This window comes from Protopterus annectens, chromosome 6.part0 (genome assembly GCF_019279795.1).
Source record: "Protopterus annectens isolate FY-2018-M chromosome 6.part0, PAN1.0, whole genome shotgun sequence".
In the NCBI taxonomy this organism is placed as follows: domain Eukaryota; kingdom Metazoa; phylum Chordata; order Ceratodontiformes; family Protopteridae; genus Protopterus; species Protopterus annectens.
The window spans coordinates 978,720,894-978,747,849 of record NC_056737.1 but is presented as its reverse complement, the minus strand read 5'-3'; the positions used below and the strand labels follow the sequence as shown (position 1 = coordinate 978,747,849).

The window sequence follows — 26,956 nt, the reverse complement described above, 5'->3', positions numbered from 1 at the left end:
TGTTTCTTGCCCCAGATGCCAGTTGCCCTCTTGGAAGGCTAAATTTTGGATAAATGCCAATGTTTCCAAAAAGGTAGAAGGCAAACACAAAAATAAGCATGTATGTACATATATACAAACAAATACACCATAAGAGACCCCCAGCTAGCTATTAGGAGGGTAAATACCGAGGAGTACCACAGAGGGAAGGAGGGAGGTAATCCTGACTGCAGATGCTATCCAGTTCGGACATCTACATTTATGCTAGGTACAAAACTGTACTATGTCCTTCATGGATGCATCTGCAGTCATAACAAATGGGTAGAATACCATAGCCAAACTAGGGGAGGAGGAATAAAAATGATGGTGTAGTTAGGATCCCTTGCAGTACAGCAGTGGCAAACCCTGCTCGAGATCTAGAATATAGAGGTAAATTATAATGCTTGGCAAATGTATGCACGGAGGTCCAAGTAGCCGCCTCAATAATGTCCTTGGTTGCCACTCCTCGTAAGAAAGCTGTGGTAGTGGCTGTAGTCCTTGTAGAACGAGGTCTTATGTTCTGTGGAATTGGTTTTCCATGGTAGGAGTAACAGAATCTTATGCAATTTCCTATCCATTTGGAGATTGTCTGTTTGGAAATTGCTTTTCCTTCCCTTCCTGTTGCATAGGCTGCAAAAAGCTGGTCAGTTTTTCTGTTACTTTTGGTTCTGTCCAGGTAGTAGCGTAACTGTCTATGTACATCCAAGGTATGCAGCATTCTTTCACCTCTGTTTTGTGGATTGGGAAAGAAGGTAGGTAGGTGGATTGCCTGGTTTAAAGACACTCTGGATACCACCTTAGGCATAAATGTAGGATTAGTTCTCATGGACACCCTATCTTGATGGAAGATTAGGAAGGGTTGCACTGCCATTAAGGCCTGTAGTTCCGAAACCCTCCTTGCTGAGGTAATAGCCAGTAGGAAAGCAGTTTTCCATGACAGGTGTTGTAGATCTGCTGTTGCTGCTGGTTCAAACGGAGGGAGTGTCAACTTTTCTAGCACAAAGTTCAAGTCCCATGCTGGTAATGGTGGTTTCCTAGGAGGTTTTACATTCTTGATCCCTCTGAGGAACTGCCTGAGTAGAGGATGTGAAAAGACAGGAGGATCAAAGTTGTATTCTGCTGAAATAGCTGATGCATGTATCTTGATGGAGGAATAGGAGAGGCCTGTATGTAGAAGCTCTGCCAAGTACTCCAGAATGTTAGCAATATCTATGTTTGACACATCTTTTCCTCTTTCAGTACTCCAAATGACAAACCTTTTCCATTTTCCTGCATAGTTCCTTCTTGTTGAAGATCTGCGGGCTTCAAGGATAATGTCTTTAACCCTTTGGGAAAGGTCTGGGTTAGTTGCTGCTATGCGATGTTCCAGGCAGTCAGTTGCAAGGTTTTTAGGTTTGGATGTATGATGTTGTAGTTGTTCTGAGTTAACATCAGAGGCATCAGGGGTATTGACCACATTTTCTCCCGAGACATGCTCTTCAGCAATGGGTACCAGTGTTGTCTTGGCCAGTTCGGAGCTATCAGGATTATCCTTGGACGTTCCTCTTTGATTTTCAGTAGTACCTTGTGCATCAAGGGAAGAGGTGGAAATGCATATGCTGTCAGGCCTTTCCAGCTGAAGGATAGAGAGTCCACCTTCCATGCAAGTGGGTGGAATGTCCTTGTGCAGAATTTTTTGAGCTGGTGATTGAGTGGGGAAGCGAATAGATCTATTTGTGGCATTCCCCGTTTCTTTGTGATGGCCTTGAAGATGTCCGGGTGTAGCATCCATTCGTGAGCATCCGAGGTGGTTCTGCTTAAAATGTCTGCTAGGGTGTTCTCTTTTCCCGGTACAAATATTGCCTGTAACTGGATGTTGTAGCTGAGAGCCAGATTCCAAAGGTCCAAAGCCATTCTGCATAAGGGGTATGAATGAGTGCCTCCCTGTTTGTTGATGTACCACATGACTGTGGTGTTGTCTGTCCTTATCATCAAATGGCCTTCTTTGAGGAATGGTCTGAATTTTTGGATTGCCAGTTTTACTGCCAGCATTTCTTTTTGGTTTATGTGCAGGTGCAGCTGGTCCTGAGTCCACAGTCCTTGTACGCATTTGTCCAGCATGTGCGCCCCCCATCCTAGGTCTGAGGCGTCCGTTGTGATGGTTTGGCTTGCTCGAAAGTTGTGGAAGGGTAAGCCTGGGTTTGACTGGCATGCTTGAGCCCACCATAAGAACTCCTGTTTTAGGCATGGGATTAGTGGTATTTCTGTTTCTAAGCTGTGCCTGTGTTGAGACCATAAATTCTTTAGGCACCACTGTAGCTTTCTCATATGCAGTCTGGCATGTGGGACCAAGATTGTGCATGATGCCATGAAGCCCAAGGCCTGCAGAACTTTTCTTGCTGTTAGTTTGTTCTGCTTTGTTAATGCCAAGAAGTAAATAGGGAGCTCTTTTTGTTTTTCTGCAGTTAGGAATGCCATTTGTTTTACTGTGTCCAATTCCGCGCCCAAGAAGGTTCTTGTTTGGGATGGTATCAGCCTTGACTTTTGTAAATTGACTGTGTATCCCAGGGCTTGTAGCAAGTAAATGACCCTTTGTAAATCTGTTGTCAGCTTGCTTTTGTTGTCCGCTTGTAACAGGCAGTCGTCCAGGTATGGATAAATTTGGATTCCCTGTACTCTGCAGTGAGCGATTACTGATGCCAGGCATTGTGTGAATACTCTGGGCGCAGTAGATAAGCCAAAGGGCAATGCTGAGAATTGATAATGCTCTGATCCTGCAAGAAATCTGAGGTATCTTCTGCAATTTGGTCGAATGGGGACGTGCAGGTATGCCTCCTTGAGATCTAGAGTTACCAGCCAACACTCCTTGCCCAGTATGGGAAGAAGTTGCTGTAGGGTCAGCATTTTGAATTTTGGGACAATGATGTATGTGTTTAAGATGGACAGGTCGAGAATAGGTCTCCAGTTTTTCTCTTTTCTTGGCACTAGGAAGAGTCTGGAGTAGAATCCTTTGCCCTGTTCTGTTATTGGTACTCTTTCCACAGCTCTCATCTTTGTTAATTCCGCTATCTGCTGCAGAGCTTCTATTTTTTGATTTTGAGGCAGGTTTGGCATTCCTCTTTTTACTGGTAAGGTGTGGAAGTGGAACCGGTAACCTTGGTCTATGGTTTGCAAAATCCACTTGTCTTTTGTGATATAGTGCCAATTTTTCGAGAATAAGGCTAACTTTCCGCCTAATGGTGCTGCTATTTGCTCCCTGGTAGGTGGAGTCAGAGCCAAGTCACTGTGATTGTCCTGTTGCAGTGGCAGTGGTTGTGTCTGTGCCTCGGTTATTGCCTTGCCACTGTCGTCCTCTGTAGGCACCTCCTCTGGATTGATTTCTGCCCCTAGAGCGTCTATTCCTGCCCCTTTGGGATCTTGTGGAGTCAGGAAAGGATCAATTTTTGGCAGGCCAGTTCCTGCTAAATCTTGGGGGCTGAACCTGTAAGAAATCTTTAACTGTTTGTACAGATTTTGCCTTTTCTTCCATTTTCTTCATTACCTGCTGGGCAGGTTCCCCAAACAGACTGGCCTTATCCATAGGAGCATCTAATAGCTTTGCTTTAACATGATCCGGTAAGACCTGTTCTTTCAACCATGCATGCCTTCTTATCACTGTGCCAGTCATGGCTGATCTAAATGAAGCCACCAGTGCATCATAGTCACATTTTAAGGAATGGTTACTAACCTGTTGGATGTTATTCACCATTTCTAATACATATTTCTTATCTAAAGATACATCAGAGGACAGTTTTTTAGTTAACTGATCAAGCATAAACTCTTGGTATTGGATCATGTGAAACTGACAGTTTAAAGCCCTAGCTGAGAGAGTAGCAGAGGTGTAAACTTTTTTCCCCCATCTCTCTAAGGACCTGGATTCCCTTTCAGAGGGGATAGGGTTTTTTGCTGTGGTCGAGGCTGCTGCCTTAGGCCCCTGGGATATAGTTTCGGGGTCTGCAAGTGGGGCCTTGTATAGGTGGTGATGAGTGTCTGGCACCCTGTAAAATCTATCTGGTTTGGCAGGGGCTGGAGGTAAAGAATCAGGTGCAGTGCAGACATCATTAAATGCATCGTCCACAACAGGCAGAACAGGAGGTATAGCTAAGGGCCTATGTTGTGGTAAGTGCAGAAAAGTCCTAAGCCTTTTTCTTGAATCTGAGAAATCTTGACCCTGCCATTGGAATTGTTCTCTCATGGCATGTAAGGTTTCCCCAAAGGAAAATTCCTCTGGTGGAGAGGCAGCTTTTCTGGGGGCTGAGAGGCCCTGTCTGGGTGAGATTGGGATCCCCTAATTAAGGATATTAAATCTTCTGCCAGAGTAAGCATTTGTGAACTAGAAGTGGGCCTGTGTGAGGGGGTTTTAACAGGCACTGATTTAGCAGATTTGGCTGCTTTAGCCCTGGCAAAGGCCTTAATAGACATGGCTGCAGGAGGCCTAGCAGCACCACGTGCTGGGGTAGAGACATCCAAAGGGATGGTGTCTGATAAATCACTAGGAACCACAGTAGTAGGCAAAATTTCTGAGGCTGATTCAGGTAAGGTAGCAGGAGCCTCAGTAGTAGTCATGGATTCGGCTGAAAATTGACCAGTTTTCTCGGTTTCGCGAAACCGAGACACTTTCTGCTTGCTTAACCGTGGTTTCGGCCGAAACCGCGGACCGCGAGTGTCGGTCTTTTTCTTTGCGTTTTTTAACAATTTGGGTAGTCGGAGGATCCGACGGCATAATGTACGCAAAATCTGAGCCGAAAAACTGTTCAGCAAACTCCGTCCGACGCCTAAGCGTTCGTCGGTTGAAGGAAGCACAGGCCGAACAGGCTGCTACGTCGTGGTCTGGGCCTAAGCAAGGCAAACAGTAAGAGTGGAAATCTTTATGAGGTATTTGTTTCCCACAAGTTAAACAGTTATTAACTTTTTCTGACATTGGCTGAGGCAAGAAAGAGTCCCCAACGGGGTACTTAGCTTTTTAGAAGTCTTCGAAGTAGTATTCGGTAGTAGTAATCTGTGGATCTGACCGACCGGCACTTGCGAACAGCTTCTGCTTCGGGCGCCACGCGGCAAGAAAGACTGAGGAAAATGGCGTCGGCTGATGCCTTTATACCCGAAGACCAGCAGAGATGACGTCGGGTGAAGTGCGACATCAGCCGAAGCCTGACCCAGACTTTGGAATCCGGCCGACCGAAGGGCTGCCTGACGACAGGACAACCCATTTGTTATGACTGCAGATGCATCCATGAAGGACATCCCTTTTTTACAAATGCCAGATGGTTTAGAAGAGTGTCCTTGTTTTCTGCTTGAATTAAACAATCGTCCAGGTATGGATATATTTGAATATTTCTTTGCCTACAAAATGCATTTACTGGAGCAAGGCACTTTATAACGACCCTGGGTGCAGTAGATAATCCAAAGGGCAGTGCAGAGAACTGGTAATGCAAGTAGCCTGCTTTGAAGCGGAGGTATCTTCTGCAAGATTCCCTGATTGGGGTATGCAGTTAAGCCTCTCTTAAATCTAGAGTTGCCAACCAGGCATCTTTGCCTAGCATAGGAAGTAACTGGTGAAGAGTCAGCATCTTGAATTTTGGAATGTCCAGAAAGGTGTTTAGAGTAGATAAGTCCAGAATTGGACGCCATGATTTTTATTTTCTGGGTACCAGGAAAAGTCTTGAATAGAAACCTTGTCCCTTTTCCTCTTCTGGTACTGGTTGAATAGCCCCCATGCTCATGAGGGAAAGAACTTGTTTCTGGGCCTCTGCCCACTGACTTGGGGGTAGGTCTGGCCATCCGTTTGGAATTGGCAATGTGTGGAAATGAAATCTGTATCCCTGGGATACTATATTTAAAAACCATTTGTCCTGGGTGATAAGCTGCCAGCTTCTTGTATGAAGAGCCAGTTTTCCCCCCAAAGGGGCGGCTAAAAGGTAAGTGCTTGGTAAGTGTAAAGGGAAGTCACTGAGACTGCTTACCATAGGGAGGTGTCTTGTTTCCAGATTTGGAAGAGGAGGCATCCCATTGTTTTGTTCTGAAAGTCCCTTGTGACTGAAACCTGGAGCCTTTGGAATGTCTGGGTTTGACTTGAGTGGCTCTCGAAGGAACTGGAAGAACCAGTTCTTAGTAGGCCAGTGCCTACTAAATCTTGGAGATTGCACTTGTAAGAAATATTTCACAGTTTGCATAGATTTAGCTTTATCTTCCATCTTTTTTAAAACTTCTTCAGCCTTACTACCAAAGAAATGGTCCTGTTGTAAAGGAGCATCCTACAATTTTTTGCTTTAACATGATCAGGCAGATTTTGCTCTTTGAGCCAAGCATGCCTTCTTAGCACAGACCCAGTTACAGCAGCCCTGCAAGAGGCCTTCAAAGAATCAAAAAACACATTGCAAAGTATGTTTTCCAACTTGTTCAGCTGAATGCAATACATCTTGTAAATTTTTGTTTTCCCACACAGTCAGAAATTAACATAATTTTCTGTTTAAGCAGTCCCATGATATGCTGTTTATATTTTAGCATATGAAATTGACAGTTGACAGCACTGATTGCCAAGGTTGCAGAAGTGTAAACCTTCTTACCCCATCTATCCAGCGCCCTGGAATCTCTATCAGAAGGAGTAGGATTTTTAGCAGCAGAAGCCTTAATGCCCTTGGGACCTTGAGAAATGGTTTTAGGACCTGCAACAGGATTTTTGAAAAGGAATTTGTGGGAGTCAGGAACCCTGTAGTATCTGTCTGGCTTACAAGGAGCCGGAGGCAGAGAATCAGGACCCATACTAGATAATGGAAAAACATCATCAACAATGTCTAAAACAGGAAGTATAGCCAAAGGCCTATGCTGAGGAAAAAGAAGAAAATCCCTAAGTCTCTTTTTAGATTCAGAGAAATCCTGACTTTCCCAGTGGAAATGTTCCCTTAAGGTGAAGTTTGTCCAAAAGAAAAACCCTCAGGGGGAGAAGCAGAAGGAATGGAATCTTCTGCATCAGAGTCCTCATAAGTAGGCATAGACAATTCCTGTTCATTAGAAGAGTCAGAAGAAATAGAATCCTGTTCAGAAGATTCATAATCAATGCCTTGCCTAGGCCTCTTAGAAGGGGGTGGGGGGTGGCTACCTCTGATCAGAGTAATTAAAGTTTCATCCATTTTGATCATTTGTTTTTTAGGCATAGGGGCTTGCACATGTGGTCTAGGTGTCTTTTTAGGCATAGGTCGAGATTTTGGCCTTAGTTTTGAAGATGGTGTCAGTCTAATATACAAATCTGTAGGCCTGAAAATGCCATCAGATGCCGGTGCCTGCACAGTGGCTCCAGACCCATCCAAGGTACAGACATCCGCAGGTTCCATAATTGAAGCATCTCGCGGCATACCGGACTCCGAATGGGTCTCAGTAGATGCCTGCAAATCAGAAGTAGCAGGTATCAGGGGCTGCAAAAGCACCTCACTGAGTACCGGTAAACTGGCGACTGGCTTAGGAGAAGTGTCGTCGGCAGTTTTGGACCTCAATGGCCTGTCTGTCTTTTTCTTTGCATTTTTTAGGTATTCTGGTAGTCGGACTGCTCACAGACAACATTTCTGGATAATTAAAGCGTGAGCCAAAATATTTAGAAGCAAAAATGTACCAACGTTTGATAGTGCGTTGATTAAATAAAGCACAAAACTGACAGCAAGGTACGCTGTAGTCAGGGCCTAGGCAAGGAATACAGTACAAATGAAAATCCTTATGAGGTATTTGCTTCCCACAAATAATGCAATTATTAACTTTTACTGACATCGGTAAGGAGCAAGAAAAAGTTTCCCCAACGGGGTACTTAGCTTTTTAGTTGAAGACTTCGGATTTGAAACTAGAAAACTAAAATTTCAGGAGTCTGCCGACAGGCACTTGCAATCTGCTTCTGCTTCGGGCATCGTGCGGCAAGAAAGACTGATGTAATGGTGTCGGCTGCATGTTTTATACCCCTGATGACCTTACATCATGGAAGAAGGGACAGCAACTGATGCAGGACCCAAGACTTTGTTAATCAGGCCGACTGAGGGCAACCTGTTAGCAGATTACCCAAATGTAATGACTGCAACAGTTAAGGACATCAACACAGAAATTGCAAAACCTTTGACAAGTTTTTCAAAGCAGGATACACCAGAGCCTCTCCTTTGGAATAGTGAAGCGGAAATCTCATTTCAGAACTTGAAGCAAGCTTTAGCTACTGCCCCAGCTTTTGGGTTACCAGATTATAATATAGCAATAAGCCACGCCTGGGTGTGGGTAATGCTGGAGTTACCCACGGTTGGTGTGGTTTGGTCACGAGGGCGAAGCCCAAGTGACCAAACAAAGCCAACCGTGGGTAAATCCAGCATTACCCACACCCAGAAGTGGGTTATTGCTATTATACCATGACATTATTTAAGAATACTTTTCTTAAATAATGGCGTTGTATGATGCCTGTTTGCTGCCCTTCCGCAGCTGTCTGGTATCCGCGGCAGTTCTGATGTGCTGCGCATGCCTATGCTTACGCAGTACATCAGAGCTGTGGGCAGAAGCAACAGAGAAAGCAGGACCTCCGTTGCTTTTTACAGCTGTCTCGCTATGTTAAACGGATTTGACATAGTGAGAAAGCGTTAAAAAAAGCAACGGAGATGCTCCGTTGCTTTTTTTAAAGCTGTCGCGCTATGTCAAACCCGTTTAACATAGCGAGGCAGTTTTGAAAAAAGCAAAGGAGATCTTGCTTTCTCCGTTGCTTTTTAAAGTGTCTCGCTATGTTAAATGGGTTTAACATAGCGAGACAAGTTTAAAAAAAGCAACGGAGAATCTCTGTTGCTTTCTTTTAAAGCTGTCTCGCTATGTTAAACCCATTTAACATAGCGAGACAGTTTGAAAAAAGCAATTGAGAAAGCAAGATCTCCGTTGCTTTTTAAAGTGTCTCGCTATGTTATCCGGGTTTAACATAGCAAAACAGCTTTAAAAAAAGCAACGGAGATGCTCCTTTGATTTTTTTGAAGCTGTCTCGCTATGTTAAACTCATTTAACATAGCGAGACAGTGTGCAGCAACGGAGATCTTGCGTTCTCCATTGCTGCACACAAAAAAAAGAGTTGTAGTAATGGAAAAAGTCCGGGTGACCGGTCCTTTTTCCATTACTATAACTCTGATTTACAACGTACATGCTGACCAATCAGCGTGCACGTTTTGGAATATTAATGGGGGGTAATTGTATAATAAACCTTTTATTTTATTTTCTCATGAAAGAAATGGATTTGCTTAAGGAGTAACTTGCAAAACAACATGGGGACAGCTATCGTCTATTAGCTTATTAAAGCACAGGATTTGATTCTGTTGCTAAAGCTTTTCCGCCCTGTTTTAGGGCAGTTGCCACTGCTGCCATTCTAGTTAATCTGGCACAATCGTTGGTGCCTGGGCATGATCTCACAGTAGCTGTCCCCCTCATTCTGTATCATCTCTTTTGCTTAAAATGAAAACTCAACCACTCCCTCGACTGCACACCTAACTAGATATGAACTTACACTTCTTTCTGATCCATCTGTTTCTCTGATCTGCTGTCCTGTTTTAAATCCTGCATCTCTGTTGCCTACTGCTGAGGATGGTGAAGAGCATGATTGTGTGTGTAACTATTTGCTTTCTCCTAGGGAGGACTTAAAAGACACTCCTATAACCAATGCTGAGTGGGAATTTATTCGTGGACAGCTCCTATGGAAGAGATCAAAAAGGGAAGCTACTCTCGGGAACAGCTGTCTGCACCGAAGAGACAATACCTGCAAACTAGGGGCTATAACTGACTTTCCGTCTGACACAGACATCCCCCAAAAGGGTCTCACTGAGACAAATATCTGGTGTCAAAACCATGGCCTCAAGCTAAATACCAAAAAGTGCATAGTCTTCCACTTTGGAAAAAAACAAAGTACCTACAAACTACAACATAAGTGGTAGCCCCCTAAATACGTAAGACATAAGAGATCTGGGGACCCAAGTAGATAGTAATCTCTCCTTTGACAATTACATTGCTAAAGTGGTTAGAAAATCCACCTATGTGGCCCACCTAATCACAAAAGGGTCTGCATCCAAATCAAACGAGGTCATTGTGCCCCTCCACACATCGCTCAGACACATCATTGAGTACAATGCCCCATTTGGGATGTACCTTACAAGACACCTGCAACAGCTAAGACCACAGAAGTACCTCACCAAGAGGATCACTGGCCTCAAACAGATGCCCTATTCAGCTCGACTGAAGAAACTCCAGCTTTACTCGTTTGCATACCGCCTACTCAGAGGTGATCTCTGCCTGACATACAAGGCCATGTCCAACCCAGAACTGATGGACATGCTCCACCTAAAGAAAACCATATCCTCTCCAGCCACACACTCTAGGGGATCTAAACCTCACCACAACAATAAATAGGATGTGCTGGAGGGATAGATTCCTGTCCCAAAGACTTCCCATGCTCTGGAACAATCTACATTAGGCAGAGCTCCCCGTTAACACTCTTCAAGAGAAACCTTGACGAGTGGATGGGAAACAGAATGTTTACCCCGGGATCACTTCAATGGCTCTGCTGGACAGAGGTACAGGGAACTAATCTAAGGGGGCGGCGAAAGCCAACACAATTCCGGCTAGTCTTATAAATGCCTTCGGGCAGATAGCTTAGTATCTACCTATGAAGAAAGATTAGGGGGTGCTCACTCTGCTCAAATAGCTGAGCTAGTGGCTTTTCAAAATGCCTGTGAGTTAGCCAAAGACATGGTGGCCAATATTTTTATAGACAGCCGTTATGCTTTCAGGGTGGTAAATGACTTTGGGCAACTTTGAAAAGAAAAGAGGGTTTTTGACCTCTTCAGGAAATCATATTAAAAATTCTGGGTACATAAAATCATTGTTAGATGCACTTTTGCTACCTAAGAGGTTGTCTGTAATCAAATGTTGTGCACATCAATAAGGTATAAACATGGTTACAAAAGGAAACAATTTAGCAGACCGAGCTGCTAAACAAGCAATAGTAAATTGCTGCAAAAATCTGTGTATGTTAACGATAAACTACAACAGTAATGATGTTTGAATTTGAAAAGCTGTCAGCCTTTCAAGGTGAAGCATCACAGGGAGAAGTTCTGAGGTGGCTCAAGGATGGATGTAGAAAATCCTCTAACGGCATATGGCGACATCCGGACGGCCGACTGGTGGCACCTGCCTCTTTGCTACCTTACCTGGTAAGGGCATAACATCCACCAGCCCATATAGGTAAGACAGCTTTATTTAATCAAATTACCCGAAGTCGGTACGCCCCTCATGTCTCCTCTTTGATACTTCAGTATGTACAAAACTGCAGTATATGTTTAAAACATAACGCAAACATGCCATATATGTTTAAAACATAACGCAAACATGCCATATATGTTTAAAACATAACGCAAACATGCCATATATGTTTAAAACATAACGTAAACATGCCAACAGCACATCTGCAGGTTTACCTCCACCCTGGGAACCTTTTGTTAATGTACAGCTGGATTTCATCCAGATGCCTAAGACTAACAATTTACAATTTATTTTGGTGGTAGTGTGCATGTTCTCAGCAGGGGTGGAAGCTTGCCCATGTCACAAAGCTGATGCAGTCACAGTGGTAAAGAAATGTTTGTATAATTATATACCGAGATTCGGTATACCCAGCATTGTCAACAGTGACCATTGTAATAATACACTGTGTAAAAAAACTATGCAAAGTTTTTAATACTAAGTTGAGTCTTCACTGCCCCAACCTCCCCCAGTCATCTGGAATAGTAAAAAGGGTAAACAAAACCCTTAAAAATAAAATTTCAAAAATGTGCGCTGAAACCCACTTAAAGTGGCCTAAAGCCCTTCCCTTAGCATTAATAAGTATGAGGGCCTCACTGAATGCCACTAAGAAGTTGAGTCCGTATGAAATATTAATGGGGAGGCCCAAGGGCCTTTCCAGCTACCCCTCCCAGTGGGAAATGCCGATTTAACTTTGTCAGTTGATGCTATCATTTCTTATTGTAGGAAAATCATTAATATTTTGCAGCAAAATCATCGAACAGTAAGAGCAGCGTTACCAAAGCCGCCTGACCAGCCCTGTCATCAATTACAACTGGGTGATTGTGTGTACGTAAAAATTTTCCAGAGGAAAATCCTGCTAACCACCTTGCAGAACTACCATCGTGGATCCATTCATCTCATTGCAAGAGGACCTGTTGTGTGGGAAATGGGCGACAGATGAACTGCCCAGTGAGAAGGTCAACTTCAGTAGCAGTCCATGATGACTCCAGTGACAACAGGTACTTCTGCTTTGTTTCTGTTGCTGTTCCCTTCTGTAAACTGGTCGGGAGAAAACAGTTTCTTGCTGGTCCTTCGGCAGTATGCCAAAAATCTAAACAAAAACTGCTGCATATGTTCACATATACTTCATCATTCTAAGGCAGGAAATCCCATGATTCCCATCCCTGCAACACAATGTCAAGGACCTTAATGACATCGGCTTAACCTGGCTTAATGTAACTAATTTTTCAAAGTTTGTTTCTCTTCAACTTGCAACCCCACATCATGGAGACACATAGGTTCATAGGTTCATACTAGGCTATCTGCCCTAGGGCATTTATAAGCCTAGCCAGAGTGTGTTTGGCTTTCGCCACCCATTTTAAATGAGTTTTGCAATGCCCTTTTTCGAGGTTAGTATAGTGTGCCTCAGTGACACAGAAGTGATATCCGGGGTAAACCTACGATCTCCCATCCATTCATCAAGATTCCTCTTGAAGAGAGTCAACGAGGGACTCTGCCTAACCTGGACTGGGATTTTATTCCAGAGTGGAGGGAGCCTCTGGGTTATGAATCTGTCCCTCCAGCATGTCCTATTTATTTCAGTGCTGAGGTTCAAGTCTCTCGAGCGCGTAGCTCGAAGGGATTTGGATTTTCTGAGGTGCAGCATGTCCATTAATTCTGGGTTGGACATGGCTTTATACGTCAGGCACAGATCGCCTCTGAGCAGGCGATATGCCACTGAGTAGAGCTGGAGTTTCTTTAACCGGGCAGCATATGGCATCTGTTTGAGCCCTTTGATCCTCTTGGTGAGGTACTTTTGGGGTCTTTCCAGTTGCTGCAGGTGTCTGGTAAGGTACATCCCAAAAGGGACATTGTACTTAATTATGGGCCTGATGAGGGATAAGTAAAGAGGTACGATGACCTCCCCTGATCTAGATGTGAATCCCTTCATGATTAGGTGGGCTATATAAAATGTTTTTCTAACCACTTTGGCCACGTAGTTGTCAAATGACAGATGGCTATCAAATTGGGTCCCCAGGTCCCTAATTACTACTTCCGTACTTAGTGGATTACCACCTATGTGGTAATTTGTGGGCACTTTGTTTTTGCCAAAGGGGATGACTATACACTTTTTGGCGTTTAGCTTGAGGCCATGGCTCTGGCACCAGTTGTCTGTTTCTATGAGGCCCTTTTGTAGGATGCTTTTGTTGGCTGGAGAATCGATTATGGCGCCCAGTTTGCAGTCATCTGCGAACTTGGTCAGCCACAGTCCTTCCGTGTTGGCCTGTACCTCCGAGAAATATATACCGAACAAGAGAGGTCCCAGGACTGAGTCTTGTGGGACGCCACTTGCAACTGGTTTGGAGTCTGACATGGCTACAGCAATTCTAACCATGTGGGTTCTGTCCTTGAGCCTGTTTGCAACCCATCTAGTGACATAGGGGTTTATATTTAAGCTGGAGAGCTTATCTAGAACGCCCGAGTGGGGTATTGTATCGAAGGCTTTTGCGAGGTCCAGGTAGGCTGTGTGGACCACCTTCCCTTCGTCAACGGCCTTGGTGACTTTTTCAAAGAAATCAACCAGGTTTAAGAGGCAGGATCTGCCCTTAACAAAGCCAAACTGGGTAGGATCCAGTGTCTGTAGGTCCCCAATATCTTTATTTATGAGGTCCATGATGATCTTTTCCATAGCTTTGCAGACCAAGCTAGTCAGGCTTATGGGGCGATAGTTTCCAGGATCCGTTGAGGCACCACATTTGTGGAGAGGGACCACTGTTGCTGTACGCCACTCTTTGGGTACATATCCTGTAGTAAGGCTGAGATTGAACAGTAGTTTTATGTTTGGGTTTAGTTCTTCTTGGAGTTCATGCAGGATGCCGCCCGGGACACCATCTGGTCCCATTGATGCTGTGTTTTTTGCTTTGGAGAGGGTGGCTCTTACCTGAGCATCTGAGATGTCAGGGGGGCAGCAGTCTGCTGGGATGGATATTTGCCCTTTTGGTGGGGAAGGGGGGGAGAAGTTTGCGCTGAACCTGTCAGCTAGGATGTTGGCAATGTCTGTGGGTTCGGTGTATTTTTTGTCATTTTGGACTAATTCTGAGGATATATGGGAATTCCCACCCAGGTTCCTAACATAACTAAAGAAAGCCTTGTGATTATCCTTACTGTCCTGTGCAATTTTACTCTCAAAGCTGGCCTTAGACGATTTTATGAGTGCCCGTAGTTTTTTGCTAATACTGATCAGAGATGCCTTCCCTTTTTGGGATTTTGCTCTATCATGTAGTAGCTTCCTCCTTCTATTGTATAGTTTGTTTATGGCTAGGGTCCACCAGACAGGACACCTGCCTTTGGAGGATTGGGTCTTGGTTTTATTTGGGATTGCATGATCCATGCATTCCTGAAGGTGTTCAGATGTTATACCAGAAATGGGACTGTACCAGCAGAAAACAAACACATTAATGACACCGGGCATAAAAGTGCGTTAGACTCTTTGCACTTAAAAAAAAATTTTGACTGGGGCATGGCATGGGCATAAGTGACCGTTACTACATCTGTGGTGATCGTGCCTACCCCTGGTTGCCTACAAACTGGTCTGCATGTTGCTTTGTAGGCTATATTACTCGTACTATTCAAAACCAAACACCCACCAGCAGGTAGACTGAGAAATAAGTGAGCAATCCACTGGGCAGAGCGCGTATTTCCAATTTTTTCTCCTAGGTATGGAGTGCAAAGGACAATGCTAGAAATCACTATGCTTGCCCAAATTCTACAGGTGGTGGTCAACAAAACTTCACATCACATCAGGACAGCAAATCGAGAAATGACTGAAATGTGAACTGAGGTGTTACAGAATCGAAAGGCACTTGATATAGTGCTTGCTGCAAAAGGGGGATCATGTGCCCTCATAGGGAGTCGTTGCTGTTATTACTGACAATCATGGTGAACAGGAAATACTGGTAAATTTCATGGCACAAAGGGCCAAAGAGTTGGACAGCACATCAAAACAATGGACACTTTTTGGATGGTCGGGCAGTATTTTTGGTAACCTGGGAACTAGCATAATGCAGGGTACTGTCATTGTTATTGTTGTCACTGTTACATTGTTATTGTCACTGCACTTTTTATTACATTTGTGATCATTTTGGTATTTTCTATTCTAAAGGCTGTGATTACAAGGTGTTTAACCTCACCTGCACATGAAATCCATTGCATGCACCAATCAATGACAGTTCTAGTCTGACAGAAAATGATGACTACTATGATGCTGAGACGTATTTTATCAAGTTAAGAAAAATAAAAATATAATTACATGCATGATACGACAATGATATTGTCAGAGGGGGAAACTGTTATGGGACAAGACCAGCTTATTAAAATGTATATTAATTTCAGTTTATTAATGATGCTATAATATGATTGTTAAAAAGCAAATTTAATTTATATGCAGGGCTGGGGAAAAATACAGCTTCATAAGCTACAGTACTGCTGTTTCTTAACTGCATTCTTTTAATATGTAATAAGGGAAAAGTACATGTTGCATGAAGAAGGCATGTTAGTTAATACAAAAGAAATTTGTTAGCCTGACTTTGCAGGCTAGGAGTGCATTGTTGCTAGGGCAGCTTTGAAACATCCAAGGTCAGAAACAAGACCCTTGGAAGCAGGTGAAACATGTATAGGAAGGTGTTCAAGTGAAGTCCAAGGCGAAAATCATGAGGGATAAGGACATTTGCAAAGTTTTCTATTTGTCAGAGTAACTGTAACGTAATAAAACTGCATGACCAGTTTTGATAAGAAAAATGTATAAAACTACAGTTTTTGTATGTAAAGTGAGAATGCTTCATCGAAGCCTATGAAGATGGTGTCCCAGCACTGTAAGAATAACATTTCTATTTGCATATCCTGAAGTGTTGTTCCTGACTGAGGGCATATAAGGTAAACTCTTAATGTTATTTACATATGGCTATAACAGATGGAATGTAAAATGTCTGTAGTCAGACTGTACTATATTCCTGGCTACCACAAAAGTTCATAGGAGGTTATTAGGCTACTGGCCTTGGGGCCTTTATAAGTCTAACCATGTTAGACACTTCCTCCCTTATTAACAAAGCTGTATGGTCTATATTTGCAGCGGGAGTCTATGATCAGCACAGACTGCCCTTAGCCAAGAGGGAGCTAGGTGACACCCCCAGGGGTAAAATTTCCAGTATCCCATGCAGCTGTCTAAGTTATGCTTAAATAGGCTCACTGAGGACCTCTGTTGTACGTGAACTAGGCAGTTTGTTCCAGAGGAGTGGCAATCTCTGAGAGACATCTCTATCTCTCCAGCATGTGCTGTTAACGTCACAGATTAGGGTAAGATCCCTAGAGCGAGTGAATCTTGTCCCACATGACTTGCGGATGTGCAGCACGTCCATTACGGCAGGGTCCAAGACACTTCTCAGCAGCCTATAAGAGACGGGACTTTCAGTATGTCCATGTAGGTCATGTGTTGAAGGCCCTGAATTTTCTTGGTGAGAAACCTCTGAAGTCTCTCCAGCTGCTGCAGGCGTCTGGTGAGGTACATACAGAAGTGAGTGTTGCACTTTATTAGTGGTCTGATGATGGATGAGTACAGGGGAGTTTTAACATTCTTAGCTCTGAATGCAATGCCCTTACTTATGGGATGTGCAACATAGAAGGCCTTCCTTACTACTTTGGACATGTGGTGATCGAAGTTAAGGTTACTATCAAGCTGTGTCCCAAATCTTGCACCACAGGGTTTGAGCTACGGGGGTACTGTTAATTTTGTAGTTTGCAGGGACTTCCCCCTTTGCCAAAAGGAATGATAACGCATTTTTGTGTTTACTTTAAGTCTGTGGTTTTGGCCTCAGTCATTTGTCTGTGTTAGCCCTTTTTGTAGTATGTCAGCATCACTGGGTGACTCAATGACTGTGCCTAGTTTTCAGTCATTGGCATAACCCTAATGTCATCTATTTTCACAGAGACTTCTGAGTAATAGACTCCAAACAGTAAGGTGCCCAGTGTAGATCCTTGTGTGTGTTCTGTTAGTGAGCCAGTTGGTTACCCATCTAGTGACATATGGATTAATATACACCTGGGTGAGTTTCTCAATGATATCTGAGTGGGGGGCTGTGTCAAAAGCCTTGGCTAAGTCAAGATAGGCTGTATGTACTGTTCTGCCCTCAACCAGGGCTTTGGTGACATTCTTGAAGAAGTCCACCAGGTTTAATAAGCATGATCTACCCTTCACAAAGCCAAACTGGGTCAGGTCAAGAGTTTGAAGGTGACCCATGTCTTTGTGGATAAGGTCCAAGATGATCTTCTCTATGGCTTTGCAGGTAAGGCTGGTTAGGCTTATCGGTCTACAATTCCCAGCATCAGCTGATGGACCTCCTTTGTGCAAGGGAATTACTGTTGCCGTTTTTCACTCTGTTGGGACAAAGCCAGTACTTAAACTGTGGTTGAAGAGAGTGCCAAGTGGCTCCCGCTACGTCCTGTTTTAGACTACTTAGTAGGTTGCATGGGGTGTTATCCGGTCCCACAGAGGCTGTATTTTTGGGCATGGGGAGTGCGGTTAGGACTTGCTCTTTGGAGATACTAGGTAGATGACTGGTGACAGGTATGCATTGGGGTATGTCTGGTGGGGGACAAGGGGGTGAAGTTTGCACCAAATCTGTCTGCTTGGAGGCTGGAGATGTCATCAGTATGAATGGTACTGTCCACCACTAATTTGGCACAAAGCTGGGCTTCCCCTTTCAGATTTCTGACATAGATAAAGAATACCTTGTGATTATCCTTAGCTAGGGATGCTAGTTTAACTTCACAATTGGCTTTAGAAGACTTTACAAGATATCTAATTTGCTTGCTCAAGCTGTGGAGGGTGTCCTTTCTGTGCTGAGTGCTGTGGAGGGTGTCCTTTCTGTGCTGCTGGAAATCCCTGAGCTTCTTTTTTGATTCTGAGAAGTCTTGACTCTCCTAGTGAAAATGCTCCCTCAAAGTATGCAAGGTTTCTCCAAACGAATAATCATCAGTAGAAGATGCCGATGGAATAGACTCCTCAGAATCAGAATCCTCACAGGGAGGTAAAGATAATTCCTGATCAGAAGAGGAATCAGAAGAAACAGAAACCTGATCTGAAGATTCATAGTCAGTGTCTTGCCTAGGCCCCTTATCTGGAGGGGAATGGGAACCCCTGATCAAGGTAATAAGGTCTTCAGCCATTTTGATCATCTGTTTTTTAGGCAAATAGGCCTGTGCTTGTGGCTTAGGCATCTTTTTTTAGTTTTAGAAGGTGTCTTTGCCTTAGGTTTTGCAGATTTCGTCGGTTTGATATAAAAATGTTGAGGTCTGAATACACCCTCAGAAGCCAGTGACTGCTCAGTGGCTCCGGACCCATCCGAGGGAGATGCATCCGTCAGTCCAATACCTTGAGTATCTTGCGGCATGCCAGATGCATGACACATGGATGTCGGTAGAGGCCTGCGACTCGAAGGTAGCGGGTATCAGGGGATGCGAAAGCGCCTCACTGAGTACCGGCGAACCGAGCTTCGTCGTCGGTTTTGGATCTCGATTGCCTTTCTCTGTCCTTTTCTTTGCGTTTTTTATATACTCCGGTAGTCGGATTGCTATTTGACGATATTTCTGGGTAGTTAAATCTGTTTCCAAAATACTTAGATGCAAAAATATACCGGCGCTTAATAGTGCGTTGGTTAAATCTAGCACAAAACCGACAGTCAGGCACGTTGTGATCAGGGCCTAGGCAAGGAATACAGTATGAATGGAAATCCTTATGAGGTACTTGCTTCACACAAGTAATACAATTAACTTTTTTTGACATCGGTAAAAGCAAGAAAAAAGTTTCCCCAATGGGGTACTTAGCTTTAGTGAAGACTTCAGTTCTGAAACTCAAACTCGAATATTTCAGTAGTCGGCCGACCGGCACTTTCAAAATGCTTCTGCTTCGGGCACCGTACGGCAAGAAAGACTAAAGAAAATGGCGTTGACTGCATGTTTTATACCCCTGATAACCTGACGTCATGGAAGAGAAGACAGCAACTGAAGTAGGACCCAAGACTTTGGAATTCAGGCCGACTGAGGGCAACCTGCCAGAAGATTACCCAAATGTAATGACTGCAACAGTGAAACACGAAGAACAACAACCAAAATACTCAACACCCTAGTGGCCATATTTGGGGTTGTCTCACAGACTGTATGTGGTAATCTTAATCTAAGCTTAACTATCACATGTAGGAAATCTAATCATCTTCCCTGAAAGAAATAACATCAGCGACAAGAAATAAGCTTTCTGTACACTGAGAAAACTACAGTTGTGTACACTTACCATAAATGTAGATGTTCGAGTGTATTCACTGTTGCAGTCATCACATTTGGGTTATCTGCTTGCAGTAGCCCTCATTTGGCCCGATTAACAAAGTCTAGGGTCCTGCGTCAGTTGCGGTCTCTTCTTCAGTGATGTCAGAGGTATAAAACATGCAGCCGACGCCATTACATCAGTTTTTCTTGCCCCAGATGCCAGATGCCAGATGCCCCCTTAATGGGAAGCAATAAAACATATATATATGTATATATATATATATATATATATAGATATATATATATATAGATATATATATACAGATATATATATATATATATATATATAGATATATATATATATATATATATATATATATATATATAGATATATATATACATATACACACACAAGGAAATACCTCCAATAAAAAAGCAAATACACCAAAAAACTTTTAAGCATAGTAAAAGAGAATAGAGGTATATCCAAAGGAAAAAGCAGGGGGCTGGAGGGAGGGGTAACTAGGACTGCAACAGTGAATACACTCAAACATCTAAATTTATTTTAAGTGTACACAACTGAACTATGTTCTTCGTGTTTCACTGTTGCAGTCATCACATTTGGGTAGATTCCCAAAGCTAAGGATGGGAGGAGGAATTTAGATAGCATTAGGGCCATCTAAAAGACTCTGCAAGAATGTGGCGGCAAAGCCAGCTATGGATTTAGAGAAAATAGGCAAATAGTAATGCTTGGTGAAAGTATGTACAGAACTCCAGGTAGCAGCTTCTAGGATGTCCCACGTAGGGACACCTCTGAGAAAGGCTGTAGAGGTAGATGCAGCCCTGGCTGAATGGGGTCTGATCCCCTGTGGTATAGGTTTTCCATGGTGCTTACAGCAGGAATGAATGCAATGGCCTATCCATTTAGAAATGGTTTGCTTTGAAATAGCCTTCCCCTCTATCCCTGCAGCAAATGCCACCAACAGTTATTCAGATTTCATTTGCGGTTTAACCCTGTCCAAGTAAAATCCAAGTTGTCTGTGCACATCTAAGGAGTGCAGCATCCATTCCCCTTTATTCTGTGCAATAAGAAAGAAGGTTGGCAAATGAATAGACTGATTGAGGCCACACTGGATACCACCCTGGGCATGAAGGAGGGATTGGTTCTGAGAGAAACCCTGTCCACGTGAAAGGTTATGAAAGGCTCCACTGCCATAAGGGCCTGTAATTCAGTTACCCTTCTTGCTGAAGTGATTGCTAAAAGGAAGGCTGTTTTCCAAGAAAGGAATTTTAAATCTGCACAAGCAGCTGGCTCGAAAGGAGGAAGACTGAGCTTCTCCAATACAAAGTTAAGGTCCCAGGCTAGAGTTGGGGCTCTCCTGGGTGGTCTTAATTTTTTGGCCCCTCTGAGGAACTGCTTGAGCAGTGGATGAGAGAAGAGGGGAGGTTCCATCTTATAATGAGCTGAAATGGCTAAGGTATGAATTTTGATGGAGGAAAAAGAACGGCCCTTGTGAAGCATCTCAGTAAAGTATTGTAAAATCTGAAGTAAGTTGGGAGTTGCTGTGCTCAACCCATGAGATTGGTTCCAGGCACATAATCTTTTCCATTTTTCAGCATATGATTTTCTAGTACTAGGCCTCCTTGCCTCTAAAATGATATTCATCACTGGTTTACTGAGGGATGGTAAAGGTGAGATTAGGTAATTAGCCAGGCTGCTAGGTTCAGGGTTTGAAGCTGAGGGTGCAGAATCTGGTTCTCCTGCTGAGACAACAGGGTAGGGGTCTGAGGCAGATGCCATGGGGCCAACAGTGACACACTGCACAAGAGGGGGTACCAGTGTTGGTGTAGCCAGTCCGGAGCAATCAATATCGTCCTTGGTTTGTCCTGTTTGATCTTTAGTAGTACGTTGGAGAAGAGAGGCAGAGGAGGAAAGGCATAAACTGACAGTTTTTTCCAGCTAAAGGACAGATCATCCACATTCCAAGCTTGTTTGTGGGGAGTCCTTGTGCAAAAGTGATTGTGGGGAGTCCTTGTGCAAAAGTGTTTGTGGGGAGTCCTTGTGCAAAAGTGTTTGTGGGGAGTCCTTGTGCAAAATTTGTCCAATTGGTAGTTCTGGGGGGAGGCAAACAGGTCTATATCTGGGCTCCCCCATTTGTCTGTCAACATGTTGAAAATCTTAGGTTCCAGTTTCCACTCGTGTGGGTCCATGAGATTTCTGCTTAGTCCGTCTGCCAGTGTATTTAGCTTTCCTGGCAGGAATTCAGCTTGTAGATGTACGTGGTAGCTCAAGGCTGTGTTCCACAATGCCACGGCTAGTCTGCAGAGGGGTAAGAATGGGTACTCTTGTTTGTTTATGTACCCCATAACAGTGGTGGTGTCCGTCTTTACCTCTAATTGTCCTGGAAGAATGTGGTCCTTGAAAGCAGTCAGAACATTCTGTACAGCTAACATTTCTTTTTGATTGATATGCAGGTGCATTTGACTTGGGTTCCATTTGCCATGAATGCACTTCCCTACCAGGTGAGCCCCCCATGCATAGTCTGATGCATCTGTGGTTAGGGTTTGGACGTCAGGGTGTAGAGTGAATGATAGTCCCTTGTTTTGGTGGAAAGCCTCTGCCCACCAAAGAAACTCTAGGCATAGGCAAGGTATGACAGGAATCATTGCTTCTAGACCCTGAGAATGTTGACACCATATGCTTTTTAGATACCATTGTAGTTTCCTCATATGCAGTCTTGCATATGGAATTAGAAGAATGCAGGAGACCATGAACTCCAAGGCTTGCAGTATTTGTCTTGCAGATAGCAGGGTTTTCGTGGCTACTAGTTTGAAGTAGGTCGTCAAATGAATTTGTTTCTTTGGCGTAAGGAAAGCCATCTGGGAAGTTGTATTCAAGCTTGTTCCCAGGAATATAATTTGTTGACAGGTTACCTGTGTGATTTCTTTTCGTTTATGGTGTAACCCAAACAAGCACTCTTTGTAGAAAGGCCAGATGATTCAAAAGTATGTTGTGGCTTTCTGCCTGAATTAGACAATTGTCCAGGTATGGATATATTTGAATATTTATTTGCCTGCAAAATGCAATGACTGGAGCTAGGCACTTTGTGAATACCCTGGGCGCAGTAGATAAGCCAAAGGGCAGGGCAGAGAACTGACAGTATGTGTAGCCTGCTTTGAAGCGTAGGTATCTTCTGCAAGATTCCCTGATTGGGATGTGCAGGTATGCTTCCTTTAAAATGAGTGTTGCCAACCAGGCATCTTTGCCTAGCATAGAAAGCAACTGGTGAAGAGTCAGTATTTTGAATTTTGGAATCATCAAAAAGGTGTTAAGAGTAGACAGGTCCAGGATAGGACACCATGAATTGTCTTTTCTGGGTACCACGAAAAGTCTTGAGTAGAAACCTTGCCCCTTTTCCTCTTCTGGTACAGTGTGAATAGCCTGTATGCTTAAAAGAGAGAGTACTTGCTTTTGAGTCTCTGCCCACCAAACTGGGGGTAGATCTGGCCAACCGTTTGGGGTTGGTAATGTGTGGAAGTGAAGTCTGCACCCTTGGGACACTACATTTAAAACCCATTTGTCCTGGGTAATAAGCTCCCAGTTTTTTGCATGTAGGGCAATCTTTGCCCCCAAAGAGGCAGTCAGTTGAGAAGTGCTTGTAAGTTTTAAAAAGAAGTCATTGAGACAGTTTACCATGGGGGGAGTTTTACTACTCCCAGATTTGGAAGAGGGGGCCCACCACTGCTTAGTCCTGTGCGTACCCTGGGACTGAAGCCTGGGTGTTCTGCTGGATCTGGGTTTGGGCTGAGAAGGCCTGGAAGAGTCAGGAAAGGACCAATTTTTGGAAGGCCAAACTTGAACTTGTAAGAAATCTAACATTTTGAATAGATTTAGCTTTTTCCTCCATCTTTTTAAGAACTTCTGCCTTACTGCCAAACAGGCGGTCCTGATTTAAGGGAGCATCCAGTAATTTAGCTTTAACATGATCTGGCAAGGATTGTTCCCTTAAGCCAAGCATGCCTTCTAAGTACAGACCCAGTGACAGCAGCCTTGCAAGATGCCTCTAATGAATCACTCTAATAAATCAAAACCACATTACAAAGTATGTTTTCCAACTTGTTCAGCAGAATGCTTTAAATCCTTACTTTCAGCACAATCAGGAATCAACATCATTTCCTGTTTAAGCAATCCAGTAATATGCTGCTCATACTTTAACATATGAAACTGGCAGTTTAAGGCCCTAATGGCCAAAGTTGCAGAAGTGTACACCTTCTTACCCCATCTATCCAGCGCCCTGGAGTCTCTATCAGAGAGGGTAGGATTTTTAGCAGCAGTAGCTTTAATGCCCTTGGGACCCTGAGAAATGGTCTCAGGATCCGCAGTAGGATTTTTGAAAAGGAACTTGAGAGTCAGTAACCCTGTAACATCTATCAGGTTTTCTGGGAGCAGGAGGTAAAGAGTCAGGTGCCAAGCTAGATTCCGAAAAGGCATCATCAACAATGTCTAGTACAGGAGGGATAGCTAAAGGCCTGTGCTGGGGCAGGAGTAAGAAATCCCTAAGCCTATTTTTAGAACCAGAGAAATCCTGACTTTCCCAACGAAAATGCTCCGTAAGAGTAAGCAAATTTAAACCAAAAGAGAGATCCTCCAGGAGGGAAGCAGAGGGAATAGAGTCCTCAGCATCAGAATCCTCATAGGTAGATAATGGGTAAATCCTAGTCATCAGAGGAAACAGAAATTTCAGAATCCTGGTCAGAAGTATCATAAGCAAACTCAGTCCTAGGTCTCTTAGAGGGGGAAGGTTGGCTTCCCCTGGTCTGGGCATCATTCTTCTAGGCATGGTTCGAGTTTTAGGCCTTGAAGAAGAAGAATATGGCGTCAGTTTAATACACAAGTCAGTAGGCTTGAATACACCCTCAGAAGCCGGTGCCTGCACAGCGGCTCCGGACCCATCCGAGGTAGAGACATCCGCAGGTTCCCCAATTGAAGCACCTCATGGCATACCGGACTCCGAATGGGTCTCAGTAAAGGCCTGCGAATCTGAAGTAGTGGGTATCAGGGGCTGTGAAAGCACCTCACTGAGTACCGGCGACTGGCTTAGGAGAAGAGTCATCAGCAGCTTTGGACCTAGACGGCCTGTCTCTGTCTTTATCTTTGAGTTTTTTCATAATGTCAGTAGTCAGATGGCTTACTGAAAATATATCTGGATAATTGAACAGAGCACCAAAATATTCAGAAGCGAAAATATACCGAAGACTGAGAGTTTGTGGTTTGAATAAGGCACAATACCAACAGCGAGGTAAGTCGTGGTCAAGGCCTAAGCAAGGAATACAGTACGAATGAAAATCTTTATGAGGTATTTGCTTTCCACAAGAAATGCAATTATTTAGTTTTACTGACACCGGTTTAGAGCAAGAAAAAGTTTCCCCAACGGGGTACTTAGCTTTTAGTTGAAAACTTCAGTTCTGAAACTCGAAAACGAAAATTTCAAGAGTCAGCCGACCGGCACTTGCAAACTGCTTCTGCTTCGGGCACCGCACCACAAGAAAGACTGATGTAATGGCGTCGGCTGCATGTTTTATACCCTTGATGACCTGACGTCACGGAAGAAGAGACTGCAACCGACGCAGGACCCAAGACTTTGTTAATCAGGCCAACTGAGGGCTACTGCAAGCAGATAACCCAAATGTGATGACTGCAACAGTGAAACACGAAGAACATCAGGAAAACAAGAAATACTTCTTGGGGCAAGAATGTGTTAGAAATGGAACCTAGCAACCAGAGCTCACTCAGTTCTAATGACATGAAATAAATAAGGGGATGCGAGAAGGCACCCTCCCCTTTTCTAACACTGGAGTACTAGAAAAGAATAACTAAAAAAAATGTGACTGAGTTTAATTCACTAGCTACTGGAACGCATACTGTTACCGGAGACACACTAACATACCGCCTTCATTATCCAAGACACTGTGACTTATTACCTGATATGCAAACGACTGCCATTACCCAAATATCTGCCTTTGTCGAATTTTATGGCATAGAAGCATTTACAGTTATATTTGTTTACACAGTCATTTCATCCAAATTTTGTTTTGTATATTTTATTTTCCCTTTATTTTTCTGTTGTATTTTTTTTCCAAAGAGCTTGAAAACAGGCACTTAAAGGTGAAGTTGAGATACAATAATTCATTACGTTAATATCATGAATGTATGGCATTGTAAACAGTTTACTTTCCACCTTTTATTCTCCCCTTTCTGGGAACAATTTTCTTTACTGCCATCATGCTATATAACCAATGTACAACTTGTCTCTAATCTGATCTGTAATGCATGTTCTTCAATTTTGTTATTATATTTTGCTTAGTTTTACTATGTAATATGGAGCTTTTCTCCCCGGGCCTCCACTAAAAATGGGCTCCTTGAGCCCAGTGGACCTCCCCGGTCATAAATAAATAATAAAATTACCTGAGGTATACGTTTAGCCGTTAGTATTCCAAAACATCTTGTGGTGTCCTCGGGGGGATACAGCTTTCTTCTCCTGAAGTTCAGCTCATCAGGGAGAGGTGTAGTCAACACCATGCCAATGACATACAGGTAGCAAGGCTGATGAGCTCTAGGACAACTGTCACGCAAACATTCTGGAATCTAATATAACAGCACCTTGTTAGTACACAAGTTTACAGAAAACAAACCATGAGTTCTGGAGAAAAGAAGACATACATGCCTGCTCACTGAATACGTTATGCTTAATTTAAAATATGCTGTTTTTATTATTCAAAATTGCAAAGAAAATGTGCATGCTACGGAATTCCGCTCTCAACCAAATAAAAACATCATAGGTTCATAGGAGATTACTGGGCTAATGGCTTAAAAGTCTTTATAACCCTACACAATATAACTTGATTTTACCCAATATACCTCCTTAGGGGCAAGAGGATGGCTTGGGTTTATGCCTATACCTTGAGTATCTTATGGATTTCATCAGTCCATAAGGGACACAGGTACTACCCCAGGTGTGAATTTGCGATTCCCCATCCATTGATCCACACTGCATTTTAACAGGACCAGGGAAACCCTCTGCTTAACTTGAACAAGAAGTCTGTTCTAAAACAGAGGCAAACTCTTGACACACATTATCCTTCTCTCAGATTATATTACCCTGGATGTGACTCAAGCCAACAATGCCTGGTTGGGCCAAAGTTGTATCAATTAGGCCACTGGGGCCGGACAGTACTAAGACGTATAACATACTCCTACATTTATTTCCACTCTAACACACACAATTGAGAGAGTCTCACTGCTGTATTTGAACCCCCTACCTATCAACTGACACAATCTATA

At 43.5% G+C, this 26,956-nt stretch overlaps 1 protein-coding gene across 1 annotated transcript in view; it reads right to left on the bottom strand.

The window, feature by feature from the left end:
* DICER1 (dicer 1, ribonuclease III) overlaps positions 1-26,956 on the bottom strand; it is a gene marked incomplete in the record, with an annotated part of 1,877,097 nt that overhangs the window by 816,974 nt on the left and 1,033,167 nt on the right. The window contains 1 exon segment of the mRNA XM_044074618.1: positions 26,081-26,260. Coding sequence (XP_043930553.1) covers positions 26,081-26,260 — 180 coding nt within the window.